The sequence below is a fragment of the Clarias gariepinus genome, chromosome 16 (assembly GCF_024256425.1).
Source record: "Clarias gariepinus isolate MV-2021 ecotype Netherlands chromosome 16, CGAR_prim_01v2, whole genome shotgun sequence".
In the NCBI taxonomy this organism is placed as follows: Eukaryota; Metazoa; Chordata; class Actinopteri; order Siluriformes; family Clariidae; genus Clarias; species Clarias gariepinus.
In genome coordinates this window covers 23,411,677-23,428,815 of record NC_071115.1, presented here as the reverse complement: position 1 = coordinate 23,428,815, position 17,139 = coordinate 23,411,677, and the positions used below count along the sequence as shown (strand labels likewise).

Sequence of the window (17,139 nt, the reverse complement as noted above, 5' to 3'; positions counted from 1 at the left end):
TTTTGACTGATTCAAACTGATAGAAGAGCAACTTTGACTGAAATAACCACTCGTTACAACAGAGGTATGCAGAAAAGCATTTGTAAAGCCACAACACTCACAACCTTTAGGCGGATGGGCTACAACAGCAGAAGACCCCACCGGGTACCACTCATCTCCACTACAAATAGGAAAAAGAGGCTACAATTTGCACGAGCTCACCAAAATTGGACAGTTGAAGACTGGAAAAATGTTGCCTGGTCTGATGAGACTCAATTTCTGTTGAGACATTCAAATGGTAGAGTCAGAATTTGGCGTAAACAGAATGAAAACATGGATCCATCATGCCTTGTTACCACTGTGCAGGCTGGTAATGTTGGTGTAATGGTGTGGGGGATGTTTTCTTGGCACACTTTATGCCTCTTAGTGCCAATTGGGCATCGTTTAACTGCCACGGGCTACCTGAGCATTGTTTCTGACCATGTCCATTCCTTTATGACCACCATGTACCCATCCTCTGATAGCTACTTCCAGCAGGATAATGCACCATGTCACAAAGCTCGAATCATCATTTTGACCCCCACAGTCACCAGATCTCAACCCAACAGAGCATCTTTTGGATGTGGTGGAACGGAAGCTTCGTGCCCTGGATGTGTATCCCTCAAATCTCCATCAACTGCAGGATGCTATCCTATCAATGTGGGCCAACATTTCTAAAGGATGCTTTTAGCACCTTGTTGAATCAATGCCACGTAGAATTAAGGCAGTACTGAAGGCAAAAGGGGGTCAAACACCGTATTAGTATGCTTAGTATCCTATAAGTATCCTTTAGGTAAGTGTATATATACATTAGCTGGAATGTAACACAACATGGATGTAAAAGCAGTGTAATGTTCCTGTGACAGTGCAGTAAAAATATTTTTGTCACAAAAAAAATCATAATAAATAATCATGATCTCAATACCACTAAAAAATTTTGTAATAATAATTTTAGACATAATCGTGTATCCATAAAAGGGAAGTAGATTTAAAAAACATATCTTCCCCAAATAAACATTTGTAATGTGTATTTATAATAATTATTATTATTAAGAAAAAATGTTTGCGATCATACAAAAACATACAGAAACTGAATCTGCTAGGAAGGATGAATAAATCAAAGGTATTTTGCATTTAAACAATGGCCCATGGTTAAGCATCTCTCTAAGGACCTCATTTGTGAACACTTGGAGGAGAGAGGGGGCGTCGAACAGACCATAGGGCATCACCTGATATTCATAGTAGCCTGAGGTAGCTAATAAGCAGTCGTCCATTTATCTTTGTTTGACATCCAAATTTACTTACACATATTAAGAATGTTTTCTTTGTGCATACATGCTCTAAAACTCCAGGTATAAGTGGTAAAGAGTAATAGTTTAAGCGTTACTGGACTGAGGCTACTGTAATTATTGTAAAGACGGAAAAAAGCAATTGTGCTGGTGGAGATTGCACATGGAAGTATGTAACCTTGTGGCACTTTCTCTGTTCAAGGAGAATCAATTTATGGAAATGTACAGTATTTCCACAGGAAATAGATCAATGGCACAATCCTCCCAATGCCATTATGTATGGATTATGTTTGTGGGGTTCATAAAATTATTTTACATTCAAAAGAAACTCTAACATTTTATTCTACACATTGTCCCTTGAACACCAGGATAGACAGACAGGCAGAAAGAATTCCAGATTCTTACCTATTGATTAAGACCAGGACATTCCCAGAACTCAGACCAATGCTTTCTGCTCTGTGTTTGCTATGGGGAAAGAAGCTGTCCAATCCCAGGTCCTGAAGCTATAAAGTCGCCCGTGACTATTACACTACCACCACCATGTTTGACTGTTGGTATGATGTTATTTTAACAGGTGTTAGTTTTACGGTAGATGTAAGAGGATGTTTTGCTGATAATCAAGATGTTTTTTTGGAAAATGTGAGACTTTTTGTTCTTTTTTGATCAGAAGTGGTTTTCAACTGAGAACTCGTCCATGGATGCTATTGTTGCCCAGTCTCTCTCTCTCTCATTCTCTCTCTCTCTCTCTCTCTCTCTCTCTCTCTCTTATTGTTGAATCATGAACACTGACCTTAACTGAGGCAAGTGAGGTTATTTAGATGTTGTCCTGCATTCTTTTATGAACCACTGGATGAGTCGTCAGTGTACACTTAGAGTAATTGTGGTAGGCCGGCCACATTACTGTTTTCAATTTATCTTCATATGTTGATGATAGCTCTCAGTGTAGTTCACTGGAGTCCCAAAGCCTTAGAAATGGCTTTGTAACCCTTTCCAGTCTGATATGTGTCAAATAGATAGAGTGTTTCACTTTGTCAGACAGGTTCTATTTAAGTGATTTCTTGATTCAACAGCTCTGGCAGTAATCAGGCCTGGGTGTGGCAAGTAAAATTTAGCTAAACTTATCAAAAAAATGTGTCCCTTAATAAATGAAATCATCATTTAAAAACTATTTTTTATTTATTTATTCAGGTTAACTTTGTGTAATTTTATTATTTCAATCATTTAAATGTGACAAACATGCAAAAAAAAAAAAATTTATAGGAAGAGGTCACCTGGTTTGTAAGGGTCTCTCTCACTCTGCCTTTTGTGTTCAGGTGACTACAGAAATGTCACAGGGCCGTCCCTATGTGCTCTATGTGGAATTTAATTGGCCGTTGGAGGTGGCGAATGGAAAGTGGCTCCTGTATCTGGAGGAAATTACAATGACTGGAACTTCAGAGTCTTCGTGTAATCCCCCAGGAGACATCGTCAACCCACAAAAGTTCCAGGTGAGACATGGACTACAAGGTCTGACTCATACTGAATCCGACACCTCACTGTTTAAATGACAACATAGATTAAAGCGCGTAATGTAAAGTCTCTATGGGGTAGTAATGTTTCAATTCTCAGAGTTAAACTCTCTTAGTTACTGGGTTACTGATCAAAGTGCTACTTGATCCAGGCATTTATTGTGTCTGAACCCAGATTTCTATCAAGCTGAAAAAAAAGGGGGGTTCAAGTCAAACCAGGACTTTTGTTTGTGCAGAATAACAGTACACAGTTATGAGTCTAAAAACAACCGTTATTTCCCTGTATAATCCCTGGCTACACTAATGCACTTATCCCAATGTTTTACCATTAAAGTAGAAAGTTTTCTCAGTTCGCCAGTGCCATGATCAGACATTCTGACTTTTCATGTCAAAACATTCCTTTAACTCATTGCAGATTTGCAATATGCTGTATCGATCGAAGGCAGAGAGCTTTCTCGGTTCCCAACGTGCACTAACCTTCCAGAAATGCAGGTGTTCATGAATAATTATGTTTGTAGTTGCCATAGACAGATGTCTCTATTGCAAGTTGGCTGCAAGCTATCTGTGGGTTTCAGGGATCAGGTGTTCAACTTGCTGAATATTCACAGGAACGACCGTAGTGGGCGCTGAGCCACCTCGAAGTGGTCGTGATCGTCGTTCACGGACGTACGGACATCTTTAAACCATGTGCACCATTAAAATTTTTGACTTGGACGCCCCTTGAATACGGGACAAATATACTTTTTTCCTCTGCTTCATCCTTGTTACAGTGGAATTAGTCAACTTTTAGTCATTTCACCTGGCAGCTTATTGTTTCATTTCCCTCTTTTTTTTTTATTTCTTATATCTTGTGTTTGTTTGGGGTTAGTGTTGTCTTGTTAACAACCCTTATGAATTGGTCGAGGAGCTGTCTTTGCTTTGTGCGAATTCCTCATTTGTAGGTGCTTGTAGAATTTGATTGCCTTTTGTTGTGTGTATGATTAATGACCGTAGGTCTAATTCCGCCCTGCAGGCATTGTCTTTTGCATTACTACGCAGTTTTTTTTCTTTTTCTTTTTAATTGTGCTTACAGTACTTTATGTGCCGAAACACTATTACATGTTTATCCTATTTGCCACATTCTGAATTGCTAAGCAGACATCGAATTTTAGTGCTAGAATGTCTTGTTTTACGACAGGGGATTCATCTCTGATCTAAGACAAGGAGCTGTAGACTTTTCCAATATGTGTTTCAGATATGTAATATTACCATGTTTTACTGTATTGTATGTTGCATACATTTTCATGAAATCAGTCAACAGCTATTAAACCTCCAAATAGTTGCATCGTATACTTTCTTTACATCTTTTCTTTTTTTTTTTTATTCCTTGCTTTCGTAGAACCCAAACATAATCTCACTTCCTTGGTTGTGATTGTTTGCTAGGTGCCAGGGAGAAACAGTCGGAGAAAGAGAGAGGAACCTTCTGTGGCTCACTTAGAAGCTTTGTCTTCTCTGAACCTGAAGAGCGGCCGCAGGAAAACTGACCATCTGGTCAGAACACACACATAACCACACACACTCACACACACACACACATAGAAAGAGCTAACACCTGTATTAGGCAGTTACTAGGCAACGTTATGAAGGATTATGTCATTTTCTGTATTAATGTAACAGCAGCTATAAAAAAAAAAAAAATCAGAACAAGAGTAATGTTGTGAGCAACATGGCTGTGTAAGAGGGATGGAAATGTGATGGGAATGTGTAAGTGAATAACGTGAGACTGGTGTTGATGTTGTTGTTATTCGCTGCAGAACTGTACATCAGGCACCGCAAACTGTAAAACCTTCAGCTGTTTCTTACGCAACATGACGAAAGAAGCGGAGGTGACGGTGCGGGCAAGGCTGTGGAACGGCACCATGTTGGAGGTCTTTCTCTCTCACAAGCACACACACACACACACTTGGTTATATGCTGCCATACTGAACTTTACTTTAACCAACACCACCTGTAGTATCAGATACTACATTCTGTTGTACATTAAACATTCAATCTTATAGTCTACATTATTTTTAATACTCTACTGTACTCTAATACAATGCTTTACTGTACCATATACCATAACACCGTCTAGTATTTTCGAATACTTTTTGGGCTATAATACCCTCACCGGCCACTTCATTAGGTACACCTTGCTACTGTAATACTGCATTAGACCCCTCTTGCCTTCCGAACATTGTTGCAGCATAAATTGAGACTCATCAGGCCATTCAATCTTCCCAACCCAATCTTCCATTGTCCAATTTTGGTGAGCTCATCTGAAGTGCTTTAAGGTTTTTCCCTCAAGGATGCTCTGTTGCATGCATCAGTTGTAATGAGATGTTATTTAAGTTACTGTTGCCTTTCTATCAGCTTAAACCAGTCTGGACATTCTACCCTGAACTCTGACCTCATCCCGAGAACTGCCAATCACTGGGTATTTTCTTTTTTTCCCGCCTGTCCTCTGTAAACCTTAGAGAGGCTTGTGAGTGAAAGTGCCAGTAGATCAACAGTCTCGGAAATACTCAGACCAGCACGCCTACAACCATGCTATGCTCAAACCCACTTAAATGACTCCGATCCTCCCCATCCTGATGCCTGTTTCAAACTCAGCAGATTGTCTTGACCATGTCTACATGCTTAAATGCATTGAGTTGCATTGAGTGATTGGACAGTTCGATATTTGCATTCAGAGAGATGTTGAGCAGGCGTGCCTAATGAAGTGGCCGGTGAATGTATTAAAAATACAATGGTTCTACAATCTATAATACAATAGAATACTCCTCAAAGGCTATTGTACAACGCAATACTTTTAGTATACTGTATTTTACATTGAATTGTTATACATGACTATATATATATATATAACACATTACTTTGGATAAGGCGTCAGAATATTTCATTATGCTGTGCAATTATAATACACTGACACTATCGTATATTTATTTATATACCATTCTCTGTAATTCTTTATTATAATATGCTACTACTGTTATACTGTACAACAGTGTATTATGCTATTTATAAAGATTTAAAGGACATGATAGAAATATTGGCAATCTACACTGCTATTAATCACTGACTGATGATTAATTAAGCTGCGTCGTGTATGCATCTGTGTTGCCTGCAGGATTACAACAAAGCTTCACTGATTATTATTATGGGAGAGGCAACACTTAAACTCCAGACAAACAGATCAACCATCCATCTGGACAGTAAAACCAGTAACGTGACGGTATGTCCTTCTCTCTGCTTTTTTTTTTTTTACTTCATCGCTGAATACGACATGACACGCTTGACATAAAGCAACATATGTAAACTGAAACCCTCCTCGCTTTACGCGTTCAGTTCTCTGTGGAGGTGACTCCTGCCATTCAGGATGAGGTCGAATATAAAGTTCCGCTGTGGATCATTATTGTCTCGGCTCTAGCCGGAGTGCTCCTGCTCGCCCTCATCGTCGTGCTCCTGTGGAAGGTATGTACACTAATCAGAAAATATTAAAAACAAATATCCTCCTAGGGACACTCGATTAGCCGTTGTTGTTTATGGAAGAGATGCTGAACATTTATTGGAGGCACCAGAATCGAACCCACCTCATTAGGAGTTAATAAACAGCAATTACTGTACTGTGTTTTTGTTTGTATTTTCACCACAGGAGGTTTTTAGGATTAGTCGTTGGCCTGTGAGTTACTGCTTCAGTGTAGGCCCTTTTTCTGCAGTGCAGATGGGTTTGTCGGTTTAGCTAGCTAAGCAGAGATGGCCTGGCATTAGTGATAAAAGGGAGCATTTTATTCATGCATGTGTTTTTGTTTGGGCGACACGGTGGTGTAGTGGTTAGGACCATCGCCTTGCACCTCCGGGGTCTGGGTTCGACTCCCAGCCAGACTTGATTTCTGTCTCTGTGTGCGTGGAGTTTGCATTTTTCCCCTGTGCTTGGTTTCCTCCGGGTACTCTCCCACAGTCCAAAGAAATGCAGCAGGTTAGGCTAATTAGCGTTTCCGAATTGCATTCATGCATTTGTATTTTTATTTGCATCTGTATGCAATGTTTTCCAGCATATTTACAGTAGGTACTGTAGATATGAGGGCCATTCAAGTCAAACTGGGACTTTTAGAATGGACATTTACAGAAGACTCCTAACCGCAGTAAAACATTTGAATGGTGCAAATGTTTCAAAAAGGGCCATACATCCGTGAAAAACGATCCCAGCCTAGGTGGCTCGGAGCCCATTGCAGTCGCTCCCTCGAAGATTTATCGAGTGGAACGTCTGATCCTTGAAAATGGACCCATAATTTTTCGCCAACTTGGAAGAGACACGTCTGTCTGTGAGGACTGTACACATCATCATTGACCAATTACACACCACATGAATTCGATTATTGCCACATCTACTCTTCAGTCCTGGACTTTCTTCAACACCGTTTACACAAGTTTGGGCCGTTAAGGCAGTTCCCGGGAGGCCAGTGTTACAGACATGAAGCATAAGGTCTGATCATGGGTTTGGCGTACTGAGAAAACTTTCTATACCTTTATGATATCCGAGCACTAGTGAAATGCTGGAATACAGTAGGTGCATTAGTGTAGCAGGGGATTATATAGACAAATAAAGGGATTTAACTTCTTTTATTCTACACAATCGGAAGTCCCGGTTTGACTTGAACGCATCTGTGTATGTATTTGGATTGGAACCTCAAGTGGGTGTCCCTGTCCATGAAAACGGAAATAGTGTGTGTGTATGTGTGTGTGTGTGTGTGTGTGTGTGTGTGTGTGTGTTGGGGCAGGGGTTGCAGGTAGAAATGTAATTTCTGTCTGTATGATGAGACAGTTGATCAACCTTATCTACCTCATTCAAGTTTATATTTGGTCTTAACATAAGATGTTGGCTGAACTCTTTGTTTGTTTTTGTTTTTTATTCTAGCGCACTGATTTATTAGTATTTTTATTTGCCCTTGTATTTCTAACATATTTAATTGATACTATTTAAATAGATAAAAAGATAGATGGATAGATAGATAGATAGATAGATAGATACTGTAGATAGATAGATAGATAGATAGATAGGTAGATAGATACTGTAGATAGATAGATAGATAGATAGATAGATAGATAGATAATTTTGTGGAGTTCTGCAAGTCTTCCAGACTATGACAGATAAAAGCTGAATCCAGCCTCCTTAACTTTGTCCCATTTATGATCATGTTGAGTGTGTGGAGCTGTACTTGACTGTTTCTGAATTTTTTTTTCTTTTTTTATTTAACCCCTTTCTTTCCTCAGTGCGGGTTTTTCCGGAGAGCGAACACTAGAGAGATTTATGAGGCGAAGTCACAGAAGGCTCAGATGAAGACACAGCCGTCTGAGAAAGACAAACTAACCGAGGAGGAATGATGATCATGCAGACTAGATTACTGTATTACTGGGTAAAAACAAACAAACAAACTAACTAAGACTTCCTCCTGCAGAATAAAGCACGCTTCTCTGATCTGCTGCTTCCTTTCAATTCTTACGCTCTTTCTTATCCTGGGTGCAGCAGCATAGGACGATCGTCTCCGGTTTCGAAACGGATTTCACTTGGAATGTCGATAATATTTGGTCGCTAAATAGTACTTTTTTCTTTTCAAAAAATGCAAAATGATAAGTGTGTATTACATCTTACTTGTTACCATAACAACTGACCACTGCCTGTTGCTGTGAGTCAAAGAATTTTATTGGACTATGAAATGTAAGAGTTACTAGCCCTTGGACACAACCACAGCTGTGAACAGATTGACTCCCAGTGTCATCATTTATTCTGCACATGCTCTCACTCCGCCTTTATGCACAGCACAACTGTTATGCCTCGGTCTAAATGTTACTTAGGAAGCGTTACCCATATTCAAATTCAGGCTGCGCGGCGCTTTTTTTTTTTTTTTTTTGGACTAACCATTCGGTGTGTAGTTCAGTTCTGTGTGTTTGCAAGATCGTTCCTAACCAGAGGGTGTTTTTTTTAAACAGTGTGGAATGCATCAGCTTTAAACACAAGCACTTACCTTTAAGCCCGAAAACAATGAGCAATAGAGAACATGGATTAAAAAAGGTGATTTTTTTTTCTTAACTGTCAGAAAGCAAAGCAAGCAGTGTACAATATTGCAGCATTAATAGTTCTACCTATAAGCGCAAATCACAAATGCTCAAAACTTTCATTAAAAAATATGCCTTTCATTAGTCATTATTCAATATTTTATAAAATAGCACTTGATCCAGTGCGTTCATTTATTATTATTTTTTTTTATTGATGCACTAACAGTCAATTGTGCACACGACTTAATGGAAGAGTTCTGGTTTGTATGTCTTTGTATGCCAAGTATCTCTTTTTTTCAGATCTGAGGTGCATATAAGCGCCTTAAAATAGGTCTTGGTTGTTATAAATTTTTTCATTAGGTTTGTCACCCGTAAAGGGAATCAAACAGCTAGTTGAAGTGAATGAAAAGAGTTAAATTTGTGCTAAATATTTGTATATGTCGCCATGCACCTCCAAGTCTTGGGTTTGATTCCCGTGTTGGGTTTGTGTGCATGGAGTTTGCACATGTTCTCCCCGTGCTTGGTGGGTTTCCTCTGGGTTCTCTGGTTTCCCTCTACAGTCCAAAAACATGCGAATTGGACTAATTGTCGTTTCCAAATTGCTCATAGTGTGCCTATCACAGTTGTAAAAATGGGAATAAATACGATGGATAATGTTGGCCTTTTCAGTCCCTAGTTGGACTACAGAGGTTCCTAAATAGATGGATAGAAATTTACTGTATATATGATATATATGTATATGTATATTATACTAATATCTGTTTAGCTCATCTATTATACTAATATCTATTTAGCTCAGTGGGATTGCTAAGGCTTTATACGAGTATCAGCTGAACTTTGGTTTTTCCTGGTGAAAAACTTCACGATCGGTTTGCAGAGCAGGAAAATTTGTAACAACCAAGACCTATGCTACTTATATCCACCTCATTTTTTTTCATTTAAGACAGACTTGAAAACACCCGAACTATCCCTGTAATGTGGCCATGAGACATGCACGAGTAGGCGTTTTTGTTATGCTTTTGATTTGCTATCATAGGTTGTTGAATTATAACAATAATTCCACCGATTTTTTGTTGTTGTTAATTCAGAGTGGTTTCCTGTAAAGAAAACATGTCCTTGGTGTGAAGAATAAGAAGACTGAGTGCTGAGATAGTTGCACTACGCTTAATAGTGCTTCTGGCTTTAACTGATATCGCAGTAGGAGAAAAAAATAATTCAGGGTCAGGATTCTATACAACCACACCTGTGTTAGAGGCAAACTCCGTCTAGTCGGTCGTTCTGTATGAATGGCAAGAGGCCCATTTTCAGTGAGAGCCCTATTCGCTACTCAGTTCGGAATACAAAATGAGGATTTGTCAGTTACCATTAAAACTCCAAACCTTTTCCGTGCTGCCATCCATCCTTCTCTGTCACATTAGGTCTTAATTGTCATGGATTTATATTGGAATACCAGTTCATTCATGACTGTTGGGATATTTAGTTACCACCCTTACTTACCCTTAGTTACCACCCTTACTTACTGTACATATGTTGTCCTAACAGCTGTGTATCTTTTTTATGATTAACTATTATTACACTGTCTCTTTACTCTTTTTTATCTTCAAGCTGCACCAAGACACTCACTTGCTTTTTTTTGTTTTACCATATTATGTTTTCTCTCTGTGCATGTTTGTTTTTTATAACCAAAAACCAGTGCATTAACAGGGTTTCACTGTGTAAGTTGTGCATCATCCTGTAATAAGTAATCAATATGGAAATGAACATACAGTACAGCAAGCAAATGAGCTTAGAATGTGTTGTGGAGCTGAACAGTCCAAGACAGTCTCCTATTCTCTAGAACCAGAATATCCAACGACAAATCATGATCATAATCATAATTATAAGTGTTTTCAGCATAGAACAAGCAAGCAATATACCCTTCTTTTTTTAAATAAACTACCGACCCAAGCAAGCATTGAGAATAACGTAAGTAAAAGAGCTTTTTATTCTCTTATCACTGGACTATTCTAAATAAATGCACTTTTTCTTTTTCTGAGAGATTTTGAAAAAATCTTGTATTTATTCACTTTGTCTTCTTTACCACTGTGACCTTATCAGAAAAAGCCTACAACATAACATTAAAATTCAGCATTAAAATATATAAAAAAAGCATAAATCTGTTCAAGGGTCCTTTCATAGGACATGCATTAGACAATTTGTCAGACAACTGGCTGTGCGCAGATGAACCAACTTGCATGGCATATTATTCGACTTCAATCTTTGATAACCAAGATAAATACAATGTGTAAGATAAAAAGATTAATAATTAATGTTATATAAAGGTTTACAAAGTATGTGAAATGGAATTATTGTCATTTATTATAGTATTACAGTATTGACAATTTTAATGTGCCTAAAATACTGTATTAACACCAAAAAAAAAAAAAAAAATCTGACCGTTTATGTCTTTATTGGGAGCAGCATAAAAACCTCATAGTGCTAGTGGAAAAAGTATTTAAATCCTTGAGTTAATGACCACAAAAACGCTGATTAGAGTCAGGTATTAGTATACCTGGTGTCTTGTTAAGAAAATGAGTTTAGAGGTGTGTAATAGAGCTACTTTGACTGATAAAAACAATTGTTGATTTACATATAGGGAAAGGGTTAAAAAGAGATTTCAAAGACTTTAGAAATTCACCAGTCTACAGGTAGGCAAGGCAACACGGTGTTATAGTGTTTAGCACTGTTGCCTTGCACCTCCAGGGTCTGGGTTCGATTCCGGGCCAGGCTCGATTCCCGTCTCTGTGTGCATGTTTTCCCCGTGCTTGGTGGGTTTCCTCCGGATACTCGTTTCCTCCCACAGTCCAAAGACTTGCAGAATAGTCTAATTGCCATTCCCAAATCGCGAATTGTGAGTGAGGATATGCGTGTGCCCTGCTATGGATTGGCACCCTGTCCAGAGTGTAACCCGGACTGTGGCTACTCTACCAAGAAGTGGGCGCCCAGTCAAAATGACCCAAAGAGCACAACGAAGACTCATCAGTGGTGTAAAGAAACAACACTGAGTGACAGCCAAAGATTTAAAGGCATCATTGTAACTGGCCAACATCTCTGATCATGAGTCTGCAGTGCATAAAACATAAACTAGCAGGGTGTCCATGGCAGGACACTACAAGGGAATCCACCGCTTACTAAGAAGAACAGTGTGAACAGTGTACGCCTAAAGCTTGTAAACGAGCACATAGACACTCCAGGCGGTATTGGCAAAATGTTTTGTAAAACTAAGATTGAACTATTTGGAAAGAACACGCAACACTTCTTCTAACGTAAAAAAGGGCATTGCATATCATCACGAAAACATTCTCCCAACCATATAGTACGGTGGGGGAAACATCATGATTTGTGTCTGATTTGCTGCATCAGGGCCTGTCCAGCTTGCAGTCATAGAGGGAAAGATGAATTTCTAAGCATATAAAAAAATTCTGGATAATGTGAGAATGTTTGTACGTCAGCTGAAACTCTGTAGAAGTTGGGTGATGTACCAGGACAATGACTCAAACAAAATCTGCTTGTTACAGTAGGTGGCCAAGTCAGAGCCCAGACCTCAACCTAATAGAGAGGCTATGGAGTGACTTGAAGAAAGTCATACACATGAGACGTCCAAAGAATATGACAGAGCTAAGGCAGTTTTGCCGGGATGAATGGCATAAAATTTCTCTTGAACAAGGTGCAGGTCTGATCCACAGATAGGCGAGGATGCGCCTGGTTGAGGTTATTTCTGCCGAGATGGGTCAACCTGATATTAATTCCAAGGATCCACTTACTTTTTCCTCTACTATTTTAAATGAGTGTGTTCAATAAAGACATGAAAGATCAGATTTCTCTTTATTATTACTTTAGGCACATTATATTTGTCGATATTCTTGACCTAGATGAATATTAGATCACATTTTATGACAAATTAATGCAGAGAACCCCAAAATTCCCAAAGGTTCACATACTATTTCCTGCACTATATATAATATTTAGTAGCATTAAAAATATTTTGACGACAGGATATATTGTTCTTTTTATATTGTTCTTTTTTTTAAATCGGGACAAACATATTTTTGTTAATAACTACGAGGGGTGTTCAAGTCAAACCAGGAGTTTTGATTATAGAATAACATCTTTCGTCTCATAGAGTTATGAGATTAAAGACTATGTTATTTTTTTTATATAATCCTCTGCTACACTAATGCACTTATCCCAGATTTCACTAGTGCTTGAAAACCATCACTGTAGAAAAATTCCTCATTATACTAGAGCCATGATTGGACTGCCTGCTTCACATCTAAAATGCTGGCTTCGCAGCAACTCCTTTAAAGGCTTGGAGTAACTTTGACAACAGCTCCCAGCTGAGTTTCCGTAATGTGCAAGCGGTGTTGAAAGTTTACGGAAACGACAGCAGTGGCCTCCGAGCCACAGGGGGCTCTGAGCTGGAATGCACGTGGAAACTTCTTTTAAAAAGTTTGCAATTTTTCAAATGCTTTCTGCAACAATAAGTGGCCCCCATACTGTGCTCGTAAATATTAATCATTTTTTATGACTTCATTCACAAGTTCCAGTTTGACTTGAAACCCCCTTGTATGGTTGAAGTTAATTTAACAGTACCTATAGAACTAGTATAACTGATAACAGATACCACCAAAGTCGTTGAGTTATTTAAGTGCGCAAGATTAGAAGATCGTTATTAAATACATCTGTGTAAAAATAGCGTTAGTACCCATCATTGATGGTTAAAGAGTTTTTAGAAATAGTTAAAAGGTTACATCTAAAAATAAGCAGATCAGCTTAACTGTAGTCAGTGATATTATTATTAGTATTTTATTTTGAAGTAGATTAAATCCAACGCATAACTGTTCATAATATTGCTTTTACCCAACATTTTGATCTCACTTAAGGTGCAGATTAAACTTCATTCAGTACTGCAAAAGTTTCATTAAATTCTGTCCAAAGTTTGATTTAAGACTTACCCACAGTTTGACGCATGTGCAGTACCTTGTCAAAACTTTCAGTTCATAATCAGGCACAAAACTTCTAACCTAATTTCTGGCGCAAGAAAAGTTTCAGTTCTCATAGAGTACGTTTCATTTTTTGTCGCATGTTCGTTTGTGTTTTGCGAGGATTTAGGTGCCTTATAGTTGCATTACGGTAGTTTCGGTGTCTTCTGCATACTCTGTGTTGTGTGACGCATATAGCCACTCCCATCCTGAGGGAAAAAGCACTATATTTGTCTAAAACAGTGCTGGATGCTGTGGCACATAACCCCTCATAACATCCCTACTACTAAATGTTTTGGTTTTATTTATGGCACACGTTTAACTTCGGGCAAATACCGAAGGACTAGCAAGGTTTCATTAAATTATGTCCAGCCAGTTTTGCATGATGCTGTGACAAAAAAAAAAAGAGTTCTGACGAATGACCATATAATTGTAAAACCTTTGTTTAGACATAACACATTTAAGGAGAATGAGCAAGCCACAACAGACGACTACATTACAACAAAATGTACCACTTTTTTGCCTAAGAGGACTAACGCTAAAAGTAAATTCAAATTAGCTGTTAAGTTCTCAATGCCAGTTTTGAAATTTTGTGCAGTCAAAATCATTGAATATTCATTAGGAAAAACTGAAACGTTTTAATTATAATAAACAGGCATTTGCAGTGAGGTGCAAACTAACATTTTTTTTTGTCTGTAACAGGCTGAAAGCTGTTAATGTCATAATCACACTTACTCAGGATCCCTGCAGTCTTAGTTTCACCATGCAGTATTTATTTGATATTCTATGGAGCTACATTATATAAAGTGCATCTAATAGGGTGGATTTCAGATTTGGATCTGAAATCCACCCTATTTAAATATTTTATTTAAGTTCTAGTTTTATTGTATCAGCGCAGGTAAGTAGAAATGACTAGAATAACATTGTTTTGCATGAATAGTTTATAGTTAGCTATAAAGATGTTCCTAAAAGGTCATCATTATGATTTTTTTATGACTACACCTTTTCACTTACTTTTTATTTGATATTATCTATAATATTGATAACTGCCAATCATTTAGCACATTCTGAACCTAGGTGACACCTGATACAGCACTGGAGGTCTTTTGCAGAATGAGAAAAAGCAGGGTAGATCTGGTTTGTAAACAGAAAAATAGCATTTCCCATAAGATTTAGTATCTTATTTTAATAATGATTCGATGGATATGACCAGTCCATACAACAGTTTAACACAAGTTTATTTTTTTCCTTTTTTTCTATGTTTTTCAGGAATTCTGATGTTTATTTAATTTTTTACCAATTAAAATGGTATAATAATAATGATAATTATAATATTATTATTATTATTATTATTATTATTATTATTACTACTATATGTACAAAAAGTAATGCAAAGGTGGGCAACTTTTTTGTTGTTGTGACTTATGTACGTTGTTCAAATTGCACACGTCAGAAGAGTAGCTCTTCCTATATTATACAAAGGTATTACTCAACATTGTCTTCATCACAAGCGATGCATTTGCTCCATCGTTGAACCCAACTCAAAAATCCTCTTTAAAAATCCATTTTGTCACATATGATAGTCTCGCACCGTGTGGTTTTTCTTTCTTTAAACTTTTTCATCCAACTTGTCAATGGTGCCATCTCCGTAAACTTTCTGTAGCACAGTGGGAGACCATCAGCTGCGACAAAGGTTTTTTTTAAAGGGTACTCGAGAGTTGGGTTTAACAATGGCGCAAGAGCATCGCTTGTGATGGAGACTATGCTGAGCAGTACCTTTGAATAGAGAAAGAGTTACTCTATGCCATTTGAACAACTTACTGTACGTCAGTTAATAAAATAGTTATGCTACCTTTTGCGTTACTTTTGGTACAGCCCTTGTATTATATCATATATAGAGCCTGCAGTTTTAACGGGGGCATGTAGACTTTTTATGTCTACTGCATATGCAAAGATTAGTTGATCATAGATCATGTTGATCCACTCATTGGTTGGTGGTAGACCATCACCCAAAATGCATGAGCCTGTAATTTTATGCAGCATATTCACTCACCAAAGGGAAAAATGAGTCATACTGCTCCTCCCTCACATTGGTCATTGCCACATCATTTTCTCTTTCTCTGTTATTTGCATAAAGTTTAAATCTACTTTATTGCCTTGCTCAGCACTGCTCACTTGACCTTGCCTATGGCCACATCTCCAACTGAAATGAAAATGAACCCTTTCAACCTCTTTTTTTTCTTCAACAAAGCACACATGGTGTGAAACATTATCATTGATAATTACGTTTTAATGTCATCATGCATGACATTACCTTTAGAAACTTTCACTGTTCAGCTCCATAACAAAAAAAAAGAGTTTGGAAAATTATAATACTAATTAGGCTAAATGTTGTAGCATCCTTTTGATTATGCAGAACTGGTTGGGGATTAAGCTTTAAAAGGCTGCACTTATGACAAAGCACTCAACACTCTTTCTCTTTGTCTGTGTGTGTGTGTCTGTGTGTGTGTGTGTGTGTGTGTAGTGTGGGTTCTTCAGGCAAGCGCTTTATTTTCGGACCATGCCCAAATACCATGGGGTGAAGACCTGTAAGGAGCAGCGCTTCCTCATTGACGACGCTAACAAAAAAAAGCACTGGATTACAAACTGGACCGACACACAACAATGACTTCACACACACTTATGCACACACACACACACACACACACATACATACTGTACACACAAAAATGCGTTTTTTTTGTTTGAGGGGCGGTTCATACAGTCCATGCAGTATTCCTTGGCTCGACGAAAGACGCAACAACCATGTACTGTACAACACTGACACACACTTTGCAAACTATGTGACTTGATGCACACTCCACAGTTTTTATTGATAGGTTTAATATCACAAACACAATAGAAGTCTGGTTTCTCAAAAGGTATGACCAACTGTTATGTATAAAACAGAAGAGGCGGCTATCTTGAAGCCAAATCATTTCGTTCGTTTAGACCCGCAGTTTAGAACCGGTCGATGCAAGCTTGCCTTGCAGCTTCAGTGCATCTAACAAATGAAAAAATGTGCAGTGACTCAGGAGGTTGTGTATTCACACCCCAGATGATGTGAATTCTGTGTTACTGTATGAGTCTTGACGTATGTGTGTGGGTGTGTGAAAAATAAATAACGTGCTTGCAGTCCTTGACGGACAATACAAGCACTGCGTTAGCATATAAAGCATATAAAGGGCG

General features: G+C 38.2%; 1 protein-coding gene across 1 annotated transcript in view; it reads left to right on the top strand.

Moving 5' to 3' along the window:
* itga3a (integrin, alpha 3a) overlaps positions 1 to 16,627 on the top strand; it is a 50,501-nt gene extending 33,874 nt beyond the window's left edge. Inside the window, exons 20-26 of the mRNA XM_053515179.1 lie at positions 2,621 to 2,794; positions 4,238 to 4,345; positions 4,609 to 4,722; positions 5,964 to 6,068; positions 6,182 to 6,307; positions 8,108 to 8,250; positions 16,436 to 16,627. Coding sequence (XP_053371154.1) covers positions 2,621 to 2,794; positions 4,238 to 4,345; positions 4,609 to 4,722; positions 5,964 to 6,068; positions 6,182 to 6,307; positions 8,108 to 8,218 — 738 coding nt within the window. The 3' untranslated portion in view covers positions 8,219 to 8,250; positions 16,436 to 16,627. The remainder of the gene's footprint in view (positions 1 to 2,620; positions 2,795 to 4,237; positions 4,346 to 4,608; positions 4,723 to 5,963; positions 6,069 to 6,181; positions 6,308 to 8,107; positions 8,251 to 16,435) is intronic.
* Positions 16,628 to 17,139: the final 512 nt, after the last annotated feature.